Consider the following 15,987-nt stretch of genomic DNA (forward strand, 5'->3'; position numbering starts at 1 on the left):
GTGACAAACCCAGCTCTGCTAATTTTGATTCTTCGATGAGTAACTCTGCTATATCACTGTGCAGCTTTGCATTTTAACTCTATCACATACCCAGCTCTGCTACTTCTGATACTTCAAAGGATAACTCTGATTTATCATGGTGGCACTGCAATTTAATTCTGTGACAAACCCAGCTCTGCTGCTTTTGATACTTCGCTGGGTAACTCTGCTTTATCGCTGTGCAGCTTTGCATTTTAACTCTGTGACAAACCCAACTCTGCTACTTCTCTTACTTTAGTGGGTAACTCTGCTATATCACTGTGCAGCTTTGCACTATAACTGTGACAAACCCAGCTCTGCTACTTCTGATCAGTATACGCAAAAAAACAAATGAGTCCTAACTCTGTGAGAAACCCAGCTCTGCAACATCACTTGGTAACACTGCCTTATCACTGTGTCATCTCTATTTTGGACTCTGTTTCAAACTCAGCTCTGCTATATTGTTCAGTTCTATTGGCGGCTCAGCTCTGCTGTTCTCTGCTCCCTCGTGTATTACAGCTCTGCTACGCCAGTAACTGACCCCTGCGGCACCGACGCCATCTGTCCAGTGCTACATAGCAGGGCCTGGACGATCCACCTCACCGAGAGAACACAGCAGACATGTGTGCCCCTCATGTGACGACAGGGACATCAGGGCACAAAGTGTTCATAGGTGATGGCAGAAGACAGGCCCCTGCGGGCGCAGAATCAGCGGCATCCAGTGACACCGCTCCATGCACACCATTCACACCATGCGAGGCGACAGCAGATGCATAATTCAAGCCCTGTACTGGCAGCCATCCCATCATCTCACAATGGCAGTCAATGATCCAGCACCCGAAACACCGCTGACCTTTCCTGATATGTCTGATGTAGCAGCGAGTTGTTAGCAGCCGCCGAACACGCAGCACAAATGTGAACAGGTGCGGCGCGCTCCGCTACCTCCCATCAATACACAGCGACCGGCGGTGCAGCGGTATACGGAGAGCGGCGGAGACACCACCGACAACCACCGGCTCATTATCCCAGTATAGAATGGTGGGCGGGGGAGGGGGTATATATCCCATAATAATCAGCCGTATAGATAATATCTATCTATCCCTCTATCTATCCATCCCTCTATCTCTCTATCTATCCCTCTATCTATCCCTCTATCTATCTATCCCTCTATCTATCTATCTATCTATCCCTCTATCTATCCCTCTATCTATCCCTCTATCTATCCCTCTATCTATCTATCCCTCTATCTATCCCTCTATCTATCTATCTATCTATCCCTCTATCTATCCCTCTATCTATCCCTCTATCTATCTATCTATCTATCCCTCTATCTATCTATCCCTCTATCTATCTATCTATCCCTCTATCTATCTATCTATCCATCCATCTATCTATCCCTCTATCTATCCCTCTATCTATCCATCTATCTATCTATCCCTCTATCTATCTATCTATCCCTCTATCTATCTATCCCTCTATCTATCCCTCTATCTATTTATCTATCCCTCTATCTATCCCTCTATCTATCTATCTATCTATCTATCCCTCTATCTATCCCTCTATCTATCCCTCTATCTATCTATCTATCTATCTATCCCTCTGTCTTTCCCTCTATCTATCTATCCCTCTATCTATCTATCCCTCTATCTATCCCTCTATCTATCTATCTATCTATCCCTCTATCTATCTATCTATCTATCCCTCTATCTATCTATCTCTCTATCTATCCCTCTATCTATCTATCTATCTATCCCTCTATCTATCTATCTATCCCTCTATCTATCCCTCTATCCCTCTGTCTATCCCTCTATCTATCTATCCCTCTATCTATCTATCCCTCTATCTATCCCTCTATCTATCTATCCCTCTATCTATCTATCCCTCTATCTATCCCTCTATCTATCTCTCTATCTATCCCTCTATCTATCTATCTATCTATCTATCCCTCTATCTATCCCTCTATCTATCTATCTATCCCTCTATCCATCTATCCCTCTATCTATCTATCTATCCATCCATCCATATATCCATCTATCCATCCATCTATCTATCGGAGTTTCAGTGGGGAAATTGGGGTCTCAGTGGGCGGCTGGGGTCTCAGCAGGCGGTTGGGGTTTCAGTGGGAGGATGTGGTCTCCGTGGGAGATCGGGATCTCAGTGGGCGGTCAGGATCTCAGCGGTCGGGTGGTTGGGGTACCAGTGGGTGGTTGGGGTCTCAGCGGGCGGTCGTGGTCTCAGCGGGTGATCGGGGTCTCAGCGGGCGGTCGGGGTCTCAGCGGGCAGTCGGGGTCTCGGCGAGTGGTTGGGGTCTCAGTGGGTGGTTGGGGTCTCAGAGGGCAGTCGTGGTCTCAGCAGGCGGTCGGGGTCTCAGCGGGCAGGTGGTTGGGGTCTCAGTGGGTGGTTGGGGTCTCAGCGGGTGGTCGGGGTCTCAGCGGGCGGTCGGGGTCTCAGTGGGCGGTCGGGGTCTCAGTGGGTGGTTGGGGTCTCAGCGGGCAGGTGGTTGGGGTCTCAGCGGGCGCTCAGGGTCTCAGTGGGCGCTCAGGGTCTCAGCGGGCGCTCGGGGTCTCAGCAGACGGAGCAGCCCGGAGGAGTCGTGATCTGAGAACTTCCAGCTGGTGGAAGTGAATGATGCTCCTCTGGACTCATTAGGAGGTGTCAGCGCCGGCCTTTACCTTCCAGGAGGAGCGGCTGAGACACTAATCACCCGAGATGCTGACCTTTACACCACATTATTGGTACAAAGGGAAAAAAAAGATGAAACAAGGAAGAATTCCTGTTAACGGTGTCCAACATGTGTTGTGGACTTTTCCGGGTCCGTTAACCCTTAGATGGAGGCCTGTGCAGCTAATATGTGCCTTGTATTGTTCCTGATTATTGTACTTGTTCCTATTATAAAGCTCCATGGAATAAATGGCGCTATAATAATAAATAGTAATAGTAATAGTGATATTTTAGACAGAATATAGTAAATATACGGTAATGTATACAATCATGTAGCATCTGACCTTTGAACTTGTGAAAAACCGCCCACAGCTCGGCGATATCGGTGGCAAAGGTGATATCGGTGTCCAGGACGATGACCCGCTCCAGGCTGGCCGGCAGAGTCTTGGTGAGGACCAGCTTCATCAGCCCATAAATTCCTGAGTAATGCTTGTTAGGAATCCAGGAGACCTCCGACTGTAACGACAAGATAAAGACATTAACCATAAGAGACGGATGTTACTGCGCCCGTATACTCCACCGATTGTGGGGGCAGGAGCCACTGTGTGTAATGTTACTGCGCCCGCATTCTCCACCAAATGTGGGGGCAGGAGCCACTGTGTGTAACATTACTGCGCCCGTATACTCCACCAAATATGGGGGCAGGTGCCTTTGTGTGTAATGTTACTGTGCCCGCATTCTCCACCAAATGTGGGGGCTAGAACCACCGTGTGTAATGTTACTGTGCCCGCATTCTCCACCGATTGTGGGGGCAGGTGCCACTGTGTGTAATGTTACTGTGTCTGCATTGTCCACCGATTGTGGGGGCATTAGCCACTATGTGTAATGTTACTGTGCCCGCATTCTCCACCAAATGTCGGAGCAGGTGCCACTGTGTGTAATGTTACTGTGCCCACATTCTCCACCAAATGTGGGGGCAGGAGCCACTGTGTGTAATGTTACTGTGCCCGCATTCTCCACCAAATGTGGGGGCAGGAGCCACTGTGTGTAATGTTACTGTGCCCGAATCCTCCACCGATTGAGGGAGCAGGTGCCACTGTGTGTAATGTTACTGTGCCTGCATTCTCCACCAAATGTGGGGGCAGGAGCCACTGTGTGTAATGTTACTGTGCCCGCATTCTCCACCAAATGTGGGGGCAGGAGCCACTGTGTGTAATGTTACTGTGCCCGCATTCTCCACCAAATGTCGGAGCAGGTGCCACTGTGTGTAATGTTACTGTGCCCGCATTCTCCACAGATTGTGGGGGCAGGTGCCACCGTGTGTAATGTTACTGTGCCCGCATTCTCCACCGATTGTAGGTGCAGGTGCCACTGTGTGTAATGTTACTGTGCCGCATTCTCCACCGATTGTGGGGGCAGGTGCCTGTGTGTAATGTTACGGTGCCCGAATCCTCCACCGATTGTGGGGGCAGGTGCCACTTTGTGTAATGTTACTGTGCCCACATTCTCCACCAAATGTGCGGGCAGGAGCCACTGTGTCTAATGTTACTGTGCCCGCATTCTCCACCGATTGTGGGGGCAGGTGCCACTGTGTGTAATGTTACTGTGCCCGCATTCTCCACCAAATGTGGGGGCAGGAGCCACTGTGTGTAATGTTACTGTGCCCGAATCCTCCACCGATTGAGGGAACAGGTGCCACTGTGTGTAATGTTACTGCGCCCGCATTCTCCACCAAATGTGGGGGCAGGAGCCACCGTGTTTAATGTTACTGCGCCCGCATTCTCCACCAAATGTGGGGGCAGGAGCCACTGTGTGTAATGTTACTGTGCCCGCATTCTCCACCAAATGTGGGGGCAGGAGCCACTGTGTGTAATGTTACTGTGCCCGCATTCTCCACCAAATGTGGGGGCAGGAGCCACCGTGTGTAATGTTACTGCGCCCGCATTCTCCACAAAATGTGGGGGCAGGAGCCACCGTGTGTAATGTTACTGTGCCTGCATTCTCCACCAAATGTGGGGGCAGGAGCCACTGTGTGTAATGTTACTGTGCCCGCATTCTCCACCAAATGTGGGGGCAGGAGCCACTGTGTGTAAAGTTACTGCGCCCGCATTCTCCACCAAATGTGGGGGCAGGAGCCACCGTGTGTAATGTTACTGTGCCCGCATTCTCCACCAAATGTTGGAGCAGGTGCCACTGTGTGTAATGTTACTGCGCCCGCATTCTCCACCAATTGTGGGGGCAGGTGCCACTGTGTGTAATGTTACTGTGCCCGCATTCTCCACCAAATGTGGGGGCAGGAGCCACCGTGTGTAATGTTACTGTGCCCGCATCTTCCACCGATTGTGAGGGCAGGTGCCACCATGTGTAATGTTACTGTGCCCGCATTCTCCACCGATTGTGAGGGCAGGTGTCACCATGTGTAATGTTACTGTGCCCGCATTCTCCACCAAATGTGGGGGCAGATGTCACTGTGTGTAATGTTGGTACCCGCATTCTCCACCGATTATGGAGGCAGGTGCCACCGTGTGTAATGTTACTGTGCCCGCATTCTCCACCGATTGTAGGGGCAGGTGCCACTGTGTGTAATGTTACTGTGCCCGCATTCTCCACCGATTATGGGGGCAGGTGCCACTGTGTGTAATGTTACTGTGCCCGCATTCTCCACCGATTATGGGGGCAGGTGCCACTGTGTGTAATTTTACTGTGCCCACATTCTCCACCAATTGTGGGGGCACTGCCACTGTGTGTAATGTTACTGTGCCCGCATTCTCCACCGATTGTGGGTGCAGGTGCCACTGTGTGTAATGTTACTGTGCCGCATTCTCCACCGATTGTGGGGGCAGGTGCCTGTGTGTAATGTTACTGTGCCCGAATCCTCCACCGATTGTGGGGGCAGGTGCCACTGTGTGTAATGTTACTGTGCCCGCATTCTCCACCAAATGTGGGGGCAGGAGCCACTGTGTGTAATGTTACTGTGCCCGCATTCTCCACCAAATGTGGGGGCAGGAGCCACTGTGTGTAATGTTACTGTGCCCGCATTCTCCACCGATTGTGGGGGCAGGTGCCACTATGTGTAATGTTACTGTGCCCGCAATCTCCACCGATTGTGGGGGCAATGTTTTTGGAGGTGTGAGTGGCTTTTGGCCAGGGTGCAGGTATCCAGATGGCTCCCGGCTTACACTATATAATGACATAATGGCGGAGAGAAATCCCATTAGCCGGTGGAAACGCTATTGTTTTCTGACTTAGTAAATAACCCCGTACTTTTCATCTAATCTGTGCATTCAGCGTGAGATCCCTCAGCCCGAGAAAATCATTCAGGAGCCAGCCGGGAGTAAATAATCAAGATCAAGGAATGGTTTCAACACAAGTAGCAGCATCATAAATATATATTACAGTCACATCAACCGAAACATTATCATATTATCCCCTCGACAGCGGCCGCCGCAGAAAAGGCCGGAGCTGCTGCCGCCTGGGAGAGGATAAATAGCACAATAAGGATATTTTACGGGCATTTGTGTGCTGGGGTAGTGGTATATAGGCTTCTTATCCTCTGGGTGGTCACTGTACATAGTGCAGTTCGCAGGCTGTCGTCAGGCCGCGCCGGCAGCAGGTGGCATTGATTTGGGTGACGTGGGCTCGCGTGACTCATATCCAGATACTTTGGGCCCTTTTTTTCCATTTTCTAAAGAGCTTTATAATTTGATACTATGGAAGTCGTATACTGAGCGTAAAGAGAAATGCGAGACGGCCGGCCGGTGTGTGATTAAAGGGCCGGGTCTTCCTTTCGGTGCTGGTCTCTGCACAACATGTTCTCTACTGTAAGGTGCAGATACTTCCGGTGCTGGTTCCTCCACAACATGTCCTTTACTGTAAGGTGCAGATTCTTCTGGTGCTGGTCCCTGCACAACATGTCCTCTACTGTAAGGTGCAGACACTTCCGGTGCTGGTTCCTCCACAACATGTCCTCTACTGTAAGGTGCAGATTCTTCTGGTGCTGGTCCCTGCACAACATGTCCTCTACTGTAAGGTGCAGACACTTCCGGTGCTGGTTCCTCCACAACATGTTCTCTACTGTAAGGTGCAGATGCTTCTGGTGCTGGTTCCTGCACAACATGTTCTCTACTGTAAGGTACAGATACTTCCGGTGCTGGCTCCTGCACAACATGCTTCTGGTGCTGGTTTCTGCACAACATGTTCTCTACTTTAAGGTGCAGATACTTCTGGTGCTGGTCCCTGCACAACATGTTCTCTACTGTAAGGTGCAGATGCTTCCGGTGCTGGTTCCTGCACAACATGTTCTCTACTGTAAGGTGCAGATACTTCTGGTGCTGGCTCCTGCACAGCATGTTCTCTACTGTAAGGTGCAGATGCTTCTGGTGCTGGTTTCTGCACAACATGTTCTCTACTTTAAGGTGCAGATACTTCTGGTGCTGGTCCCTGCACAACATGTTCTCTACTGTAAGGTGCAGATACTTCCGGTGCTGGCTCCTGCACAGCATGTTCTCTACTGTAAGGTGCAGATACTTCTGGTGCTGGTTCCTGCACAGCATGTTCTCTACTGTAAGGTGCAGAAGCTTCTGGTGCTGGTTCCTGCACAACATGTTCTCTACTGTAAGGTGCAGATACTTCCGGTGCTGGCTCCTGCACAGCATGTTCTCTACTGTAAGGTGCAGATACTTCTGGTGCTGGTTCCTGCACAACATGTTCTCTACTGTAAGGTGCAGATACTTCCGGTGCTGGTTCCTGCACAGCATGTTCTCTACTGTAAGGTGCAGATACTTCTGCTGCTGGTTCCTGCACAGCATGTTCTCTACTGTAAGGTGCAGATACTTCTGGTGCTGGTTCCTGCACAGCATGTTCTCTACTGTAAGGTGCAGATACTTCTGCTGCTGGTTCCTGCACAACATGTTCTCTACTGTAAGGTGCAGATACTTCTGGTGCTGGTTCCTGCACAGCATGTTCTCTACTGTAAGGTGCAGATACTTCTGCTGCTGGTTCCTGCACAACATGTTCTCTACTGTAAGGTGCAGATACTTCTGGTGCTGGTTCCTGCACAGCATGTTCTCTACTGTAAGGTGCAGATGCTTCTGGTGCTGGTTCCTGCACAACATGTTCTCTACTGTAAGGTACAGATACTTCCGGTGCTGGCTCCTGCACAACATGTTCTCTACTGTAAGGTGCAGATACTTCTGGTGCTGGCTCCTGCACAGCATGTTCTCTACTGTAAGGTGCAGATGCTTCTGGTGCTGGTTTCTGCACAACATGTTCTCTACTTTAAGGTGCAGATACTTCTGGTGCTGGTCCCTGCACAACATGTTCTCTACTGTAAGGTGCAGATACTTCTGGTGCTGGTTCCTGCACATGTTCTCTACTGTAAACTGCAGATGCTTCGGGTGCTGGTTTCTGCACAACATGTTCTCTACTGTAAGGTGCAGATACTTCTGGTGCTGGTCCCTGCACAACATGTTCTCTACTGTAAGGTGCAGATACTTCTGGTGCTGGTCCCTGCACAACATGTTCTCTACTGTAAGGTGCAGATGCTTCTGGTGCTGGTTTCTGCACAACATGTTCTCTACTTTAAGGTGCAGATACTTCTGGTGCTGGTCCCTGCACAACATGTTCTCTACTGTAAGGTGCAGATGCTTCTGGTGCTGGATCCTGCACAACATGTTCTCTACTGTAAGGTGCAGATACTTCTGGTGCTGGTCCCTGCACAACATGTTCTCTACTGTAAGGTGCAGATGCTTCTGGTGCTGGTTCCTGCACAACATGTTCTCTACTGTAAGGTGCAGATACTTCTGGTGCTGGTTCCTGCACATGTTCTCTACTGTAAACTGCAGATGCTTCGGTGCTGGTTTCTGCACAACATGTTCTCTACTGTAAGGTGCAGATACTTCTGGTGCTGGTCCCTGCACAACATGTTCTCTACTGTAAGATGCAGATACTTCTGGTGCTGGTCCCTGCACAACATGTCCTCTACTGTAAGGTGCAGATATTTTTGGTGCTGGTCCCTGCACAACATATTCTTTACTGTAAGGTGCAGATACTTTTGGTGCTGGCTCCTGCACAACATGTCCTCTACTGTAAGGTGCAGATACTTCCGGTGCTGGTTCCTGCACAACATGTCCTCTACTATAGGGTGCAGATACTTCTGGTGCTGGTTCTTGCAGATGGTGCAGATACTTCTGGTATTGGTATACCATCTAATAAAAGTTTCCACCCTAATCAAGTCCTCTCCTCCCGTTGGCACCTTGAGGACCCTTGCCATCCTCTATGTCGTGCAAACTATGAACTACACAATGATGTGTTAATATAGAAGAAAAGAAATATTGCAATATTCTTGGCAAAGCTTCCCAACCCCGAGCAAGAGCTTAATTGTTTTGTGCGTAGTGCCAAAAGATGAGAGTCTGCACACTGGCACAATGGTGCCCTGATCCTCTGTACAAATGTACAACTTTAAAGGGGGTAAGATATTAATGGAGGACATGTTACAACAAGGTGTCGCTTGTGATGGGAGTTTTCGGGCTCCTCAGACGCGATAATACCGGGGCTCGGAGGCCGTCCCCGCACATGATTTGTCTTCCAAGTGCATTAATTGCTAAAGAAGCGGCGGAGCATCGAGCCGATGTGTATGCAGCGCTTGTGCGAGAGCGTGTCACCGCCGTGCCCTACGCCCTGTGACTACCTGCCAGCAGCACCGAAGCCTTCCACGCCAAGAGGCGCCATCATATACGGCCGGGTCGTCAGCGGGGTGTCTGCATTTTATCACCCGCAGTTAGGAAGTCGTAAAGATGCTCTTCTCCGGAGACCGTTCTGTTCATTGTGGATTTAGCAGAGTTGTCCGTGTATTTTTCATATTCAATCTGACAAGTGGAGCTGTCAGCAACCGCAGCCCTGCCATCTCCGCAAACCATGGGGAACGTCCACTAGAGGGCAGCACTGAGTGCGGCAGGAGCCCTGCCTGTATTCAGATCATGGGATAGTGACCCTGGAGTATCCACAGTGCCCATCAGTGCCCTAACAGTAGATACAGAGCCGCATAGTGACCCTGGAGTATCCACAGTGCCCATCAGTGCCCTAACAGTAGCTACAGAGCCGCAGAGTGACCCTGGAGTATCCACAGTGCCCATCAGTGCCTTATAGTAGATACAGAGCCGCATAGTGACCCTGGAGTACCTACAGTGCCCATCAGTGCCTTATAGTAGTTACAGAGCCCCATAGTGACCCTGGAGTATCCACAGTGCCCATCAGTGCCCTTATAGTAGATACAGAGCCGCATAGTGACCCTGGAGTATCCACAGTGCCCATCAGTGCCCTTATAGTAGTTACAGAGCCGCATAGTGACCCTGGAGTACCTACAGTGCCCATCAGTGTCCTTATAGTAGTTACAGAGCCGCATAGTGACCCTGGAGTATCCACAGTGCCCATCAGTGCCCTTATAGTAGATACAGAGCCGCATAGTGACCCTGGAGTATCCACAGTGCCCATCAGTGCCCTTATAGTAGTTACAGAGCCGCATAGTGACCCTGGAGTACCTACAGTGCCCATCAGTGCCCTTATAGTAGTTACAGAGCCGCATAGTGGCCCTGGAGTACCTACAGTGCCCATCAGTGTCCTTATAGTAGTTACAGAGCCGCATAGTGACCCTGGAGTACCTACAGTGCCCATCAGTGCCCTTATAGTAGTTACAGAGCCGCATAGTGACCCTGGAGTATCCACAGTGCCCATCAGTGCCCTCATAGTAGATACAGAACCACATAGTGACCCTGGAGTACCTACAGTGCCCATCAGTGCCCTTATAGTAGTTACAGAGCCGCATAGTGACCCTGGAGTATCCACAGTGCCCATCAGTGCCCTTATAGTAGTTACAGAACCACATAGTGACCCTGGAGTACCTACAGTGCCCATCAGTGCCCTTATAGTAGTTACAGAGCCGCATAGTGACCCTGGAGTATCCACAGTGCCCATCAGTGCCCTCATAGTAGATACAGAACCACATAGTGACCCTGGAGTACCTACAGTGCCCATCAGTGCCTTATGGTAGTTACAGAGCCCCATAGTGACCCTGGAGTATCCACAGTGCCCATCAGTGCCCTTATAGTAGATACAGAGCCGCATAGTGACCCTGGAGTATCCACAGTGCCCATCAGTGCCCTAACAGTAGTTACAGAGCCGCAAAGTGACCCTGGAGTATCCACAGTGCCCATCAGTGCCCTTATAGTAGTTACAGAGCCCCATAGTGACCCTGGAGTACCTACAGTGCCCATCAATGACTTATAGTAGTTACAGAGCCCCATAGTGACCCTGGAGTATCTACAGTGCCCATCAGTTCCCTTATAGTAGATATAGAGCCCCATAGTGACCCTGGAGTACCTACAGTGCCCATCAGTGACTTATAGTAGTTACAGAGCCCCATAGTGACCCTGGAGTATCCACAGTGCCCATCAGTGCCTTATAGTAGTTACAGAGCCGCATAGTGAGCCTGGAGTATCCACAGTGCCCATCAGTGCCTTATAGTAGTTACAGAGCCCCATAGTGACCCTGGAGTACCTACAGTGCCCATCAATGACTTATAGTAGTTACAGAGCCCCATAGTGACCCTGGAGTATCTACAGTGCCCATCAGTGCCCTTATAGTAGATACAGAGCCCCATAGTGACCCTGGAGTACCTACAGTGCCCATCAGTGACTTATAGTAGTTACAGAGCCCCATAGTGACCCTGGAGTATCTACAGTGCCCATCAGTGCCTTATGGTAGTTACAGAGCACCATAGTGACCCTGGAGTACCTACAGTGCCCATCAGTGCCTTATGGTAGTTACAGAGCCCCATAGTGACCCTGGAGTATCTACAGTGCCCATCAGTGCCCTCATAGTAGATACAGAACCACATAGTGACCCTGGAGTACCTACAGTGCCCATCAGTGCCTTATAGTAGTTACAGAGCCCCATAGTGACCCTGGAGTACCTACAGTGCCCATCAGTGACTTATAGTAGTTACAGAGCCCCATAGTGACCCTGGAGTATCCACAGTGCCCATCAGTGCCCTTATAGTAGTTACAGAGCCCCATAGTGACCCTGGAGTACCCACAGTGCCCATCAGTGCCTTATAGTAGTTACAGAGCCCCATAGTGACCCTGGAGTACCTACAGTGCCCATCAGTGCCTTATGGTAGTTACAGAGCCCCATAGTGACCCTGGAGTACCTACAGTGCCCATCAGTGCCCTCATAGTAGATACAGAACCACATAGTGACCCTGGAGTACCTACAGTGCCCATCAGTGCCCTCATAGTAGATACAGAACCCCATAGTGACCCTGGAGTACCTACAGTGCCCATCAGTGCCCTCATAGTAGATACAGAACCACATAGTGACCCTGGAGTACCTACAGTGCCCATCAGTGCCCTCATAGTAGATACAGAACCACATAGTGACCCTGGAGTACCTACAGTGCCCATCAGTGCCCTCATAGTAGATACAGAGCCCCATAGTGACCCTGGAGTACCTACAGTGCCCATCAGTGCCTTATAGTAGTTACAGAGCACCATAGTGACCCTGGAGTACCTACAGTGCCCATCAGTGACTTATAGTAGTTACAGAGCCCCATAGTGACCCTGGAGTACCTACAGTGCCCATCAGTGCCCTCATAGTAGATACAGAACCACATAGTGACCCTGGAGTACCTACAGTGCCCATCAGTGCCCTCATAGTAGATACAGAGCCACATAGTGCCCATCAGTGCCCTTATAGTAGTTAAAAAGCTGCATAGTGACCCTGGAGTACCTACAGTGCCCTGACAGTAGTTCCAGAGCCACATAGTGCCCCATAACATGTGCAGTGCCCAGACCTGATAGTTATAGGTTACTGTCCCCCTCCTGGTGCAGCTGGAATCTGATTGGCTGCCCGGCTCCAATTCTCAACTTTTTCTTCCATCGACTTTGCATCACTGAGATTCCATATTTCCCATAATCCTTTGCTGCTCGTCTCCAGCGCAGGTATTACGGTAACGGTTAATGTTCTGGTGAGGGGAGAGCCGCCCTGATTACACGAGCAACTGAGCGTCCAACCCAGTGTTAATAATTAGGGACACGGCACGTCCCAGGGCTAATTAGGAGAAATTCAATGTTGCACAAGAACAATGCCGCCTAATTTGCTTATGCAAATGAGACTAATAAGCTGAGGGGCTGAGAGGATTTGGTAGGAGCTGAGGCTTTCCAGGACGGACCCTGCTGGAGCCAGGAGGAGGCGCAGTCACCTTCACGGGAGATCGGTCTCATCAGCCTCTACCTCACACAGCTATTATCCCCTGTTATCAGCCGCGGATCCAGGCCTGGTAATCCGGAGCTTTACCACCAGATAATCCCCGGATACAGGGCGGATACTTACCACAAAAGCCATCAGCAGCTGCTCCCGACTAAGCCTAACCTCAGAAGTAGCGGAGACCTCTCCTATGTCTACCGGTATGAGCACCGGACACACGGATCCACCCGACACCAGAATACAGGGTATATACTCCATACAAAGAGCAGAGTCACTGAATACATCCTGTATTATACCCCAGAGCTGCACTCACTATTCTGCTGGTACAGTCACTGTGTACATACATTACTGATCCTGAGTTACATCCTGTATTATACTCCAGAGCTGCACTCACTATTCTGCTGGTGCAGTCACTGTGTACATACATTACATTACCTCCTGTATTATACTCCAGAGCTGCACTCACTATTCTGCTGGTGCAGTCACTGTGTACATACATTACATTACCTCCTGTATTATACTCCAGAGCTGCACTCACTATTCTGCTGGTGCAGTCACTGTGTACATACATTACATTACCTCCTGTATTATACTCCAGAGCTGCACTCACTATTCTGCTGGTGCAGTCACTGTGTACATATATTACATTACTGATCCTGAGTTACATCCTGTATTATACTCCAGAGCTGCACTCACTATTCTGCTGGTGCAGTCACTGTGTACATATATTACATTACTGATCCTGAGTTACATCCTGTATTATACTCCAGAGCTGCACTCACTATTCTGCTGGTGCAGTCACTGTGTACATACATTACATTACTGATCCTGAGTTACCTCCTGTATTATACTCCAGAGCTGCATTCACTATTCTGCAGGTGCAGTCACTGTGTACATACATTACATTACCTCCTGTATTATACTCCAGAGCTGCACTCACTATTCTGCTGGTGCAGTCACTGTGTACATACATTACTGATCCTGAGTTACATCCTGTATTATACTCCAGAGCTGCACTCACTATTCTGCTGGTGCAGTCACTGTGTACATACATTACATTACTGATCCTGAGTTACCTCCTGTATTATACCCCAGAGCTGCACTCACTATTCTGCTGGTGCAGTCACTGTGTACATACATTACATTACCTCCTGTATTATACTTCAGAGCTGCACTCACTATTCTGCTGATGCAGTCACTGTGTACATACAATTACTGATCCTGTACTGACCCCCAGTGTGGACCAATACCTAACTATATAATTTAACCTTTCCCTTGCTGGTCCCAATCCCCCTTAAAGGGACAGTACGCCCCGTCTCCCTGCAGTGCCGCCCTCCCTGTAGAGCGTCCTCCTCCATAGTGGCGCACAGCCGGCTTTTCACGCCTGACGATCCTCCATTTGTCATTGTGACTACACCTTAATGCATTAATTAAATGAAGCGGAGACTGCGCATTATTTATTTGCCATACTAAGCAAGTGCAGGAATCAGGGGTAAACCTGCTGCATTTAAAGGGCCGCACCGTACGGTAAAGTAGTGTCCTCTGTTCCCCTCCGGTGTCAGTCTGCACTGTGGTCCTGGCATTCTCTTCATAGTAAAGTTGGAGTGACTATTGTACTTTCCTCCCGTAACCTTAAGATTTGTCCTTTGCAGACACTTCAGATGTAAAGGGCGCTATAATCTGCCGCTGCTTGTCGTGGAGCACATCTGGCGGCGTGTGTCAGCGCTGTATACCTAGCGGATGGCACCGCGCCGCGCTCTCAATACGCTCGCGAGATCGAACATTCCGGTGCCATCAATTCCTATAATTAGGTGGCAAGCGTTGCGAGTCTCGCTGTCATCCTGCAATCAGCGGGACACGCGGGCTCCGGGCGGTGGGCACTGTTGCTTTCTCTGCGGATTTTGGCCGTCGTCCTCTTTTTGTGCCGTGGAGCCGGCAGGGATGCCATCTGTGCTTCACGTGCATGATCTGGTGCCGTTTAATCAAATGGAGCACATTACCTTCTTTCCCGGAGCCCTGGAAGTGGCACAGTGGGCAGCAGGGGCTTGGCGTGGCTCCATCATTCAGAGGTTACATTGTATCACTGCAGAATGGTCCCTTAAAGGGGATGTCCACTTTGTACAATTCCGTTTTGGGAGATCAATCAGGTGATCACCGATCCAGCCCATAGCACCGGCACCGGTGGTAGAAGATGGGCTGTGTTATATCGCTCAGTCATATGGAGGATGGCTGTGTTATATCGCTCGGTCATATGGAGGATGGCTGTGTTATATCGCTCAGTCATATGGAGGATGGTTGTGTTATATCGCTCAGTCATATGGAGGATGGTTGTGTTATATCGCTCGGTCATATGGAGGATGGTTGTGTTATATCGCTCAGTCATATGGAGGATGGTTGTGTTATATCGCTCGGTCATATGGAGGATGGCTGTGTTATATCGCTCAGTCATATGGAGGATGGTTGTGTTATATCGCTCAGTCATATGGAGGATGGTTGTGTTATATCGCTCGGTCATATGGAGGATGGCTGTGTTATATCGCTCAGTCATATGGAGGATGGTTGTGTTATATCGCTCGGTCATATGGAGGATGGCTGTGTTATATCGCTCAGTCATATGGAGGATGGTTGTGTTATATCTCTCGGTCATATGGAGGATGGCTGTGTTTTATCACTCAGTCATATGGAGGATGGTTGTGTTTTATCACTCAGTCATATGGAGGATGGTTGTGTTATATCGCTCAGTCATATGGAGGATGGTTGTGTTTTATCGCTCAGTCATATGGAGGATGGTTGTGTTATATCGCTCAGTCATATGGAGGATGGTTGTGTTATATCGCTCGGTCATATGGAGAATGGTTGTGTTATATCGCTCGGTCATATGGAGGATGGCTGTGTTATATCGCTCGGTCATATGGAGGATGGCTGTGTTTTATCACTCAGTCATATGGAGGATGGTTGTGTTTTATCACTCAGTCATATGGAGGATGGTTGTGTTATATCGCTCAGTCATATGGAGGATGGTTGTGTATTATCGCTCAGTCATATGGA

The 15,987-nt window shown here is 49.6% G+C and overlaps 1 protein-coding gene across 1 annotated transcript in view; it reads right to left on the reverse strand.

Annotated features, from left to right (window-relative positions):
• The window catches only part of LARGE1 (LARGE xylosyl- and glucuronyltransferase 1), a 491,216-nt gene that overhangs the window by 149,929 nt on the left and 325,300 nt on the right, over positions 1-15,987 (reverse strand). The window contains exon 6 of the mRNA XM_075343800.1: positions 3,024-3,195. Within this exon, the coding sequence (XP_075199915.1) occupies positions 3,024-3,195 (172 nt within the window). The remainder of the gene's footprint in view (positions 1-3,023; positions 3,196-15,987) is intronic.

Source organism: Anomaloglossus baeobatrachus, chromosome 4, assembly GCF_048569485.1.
Source record: "Anomaloglossus baeobatrachus isolate aAnoBae1 chromosome 4, aAnoBae1.hap1, whole genome shotgun sequence".
In the NCBI taxonomy this organism is placed as follows: Eukaryota; Metazoa; Chordata; class Amphibia; order Anura; family Aromobatidae; genus Anomaloglossus; species Anomaloglossus baeobatrachus.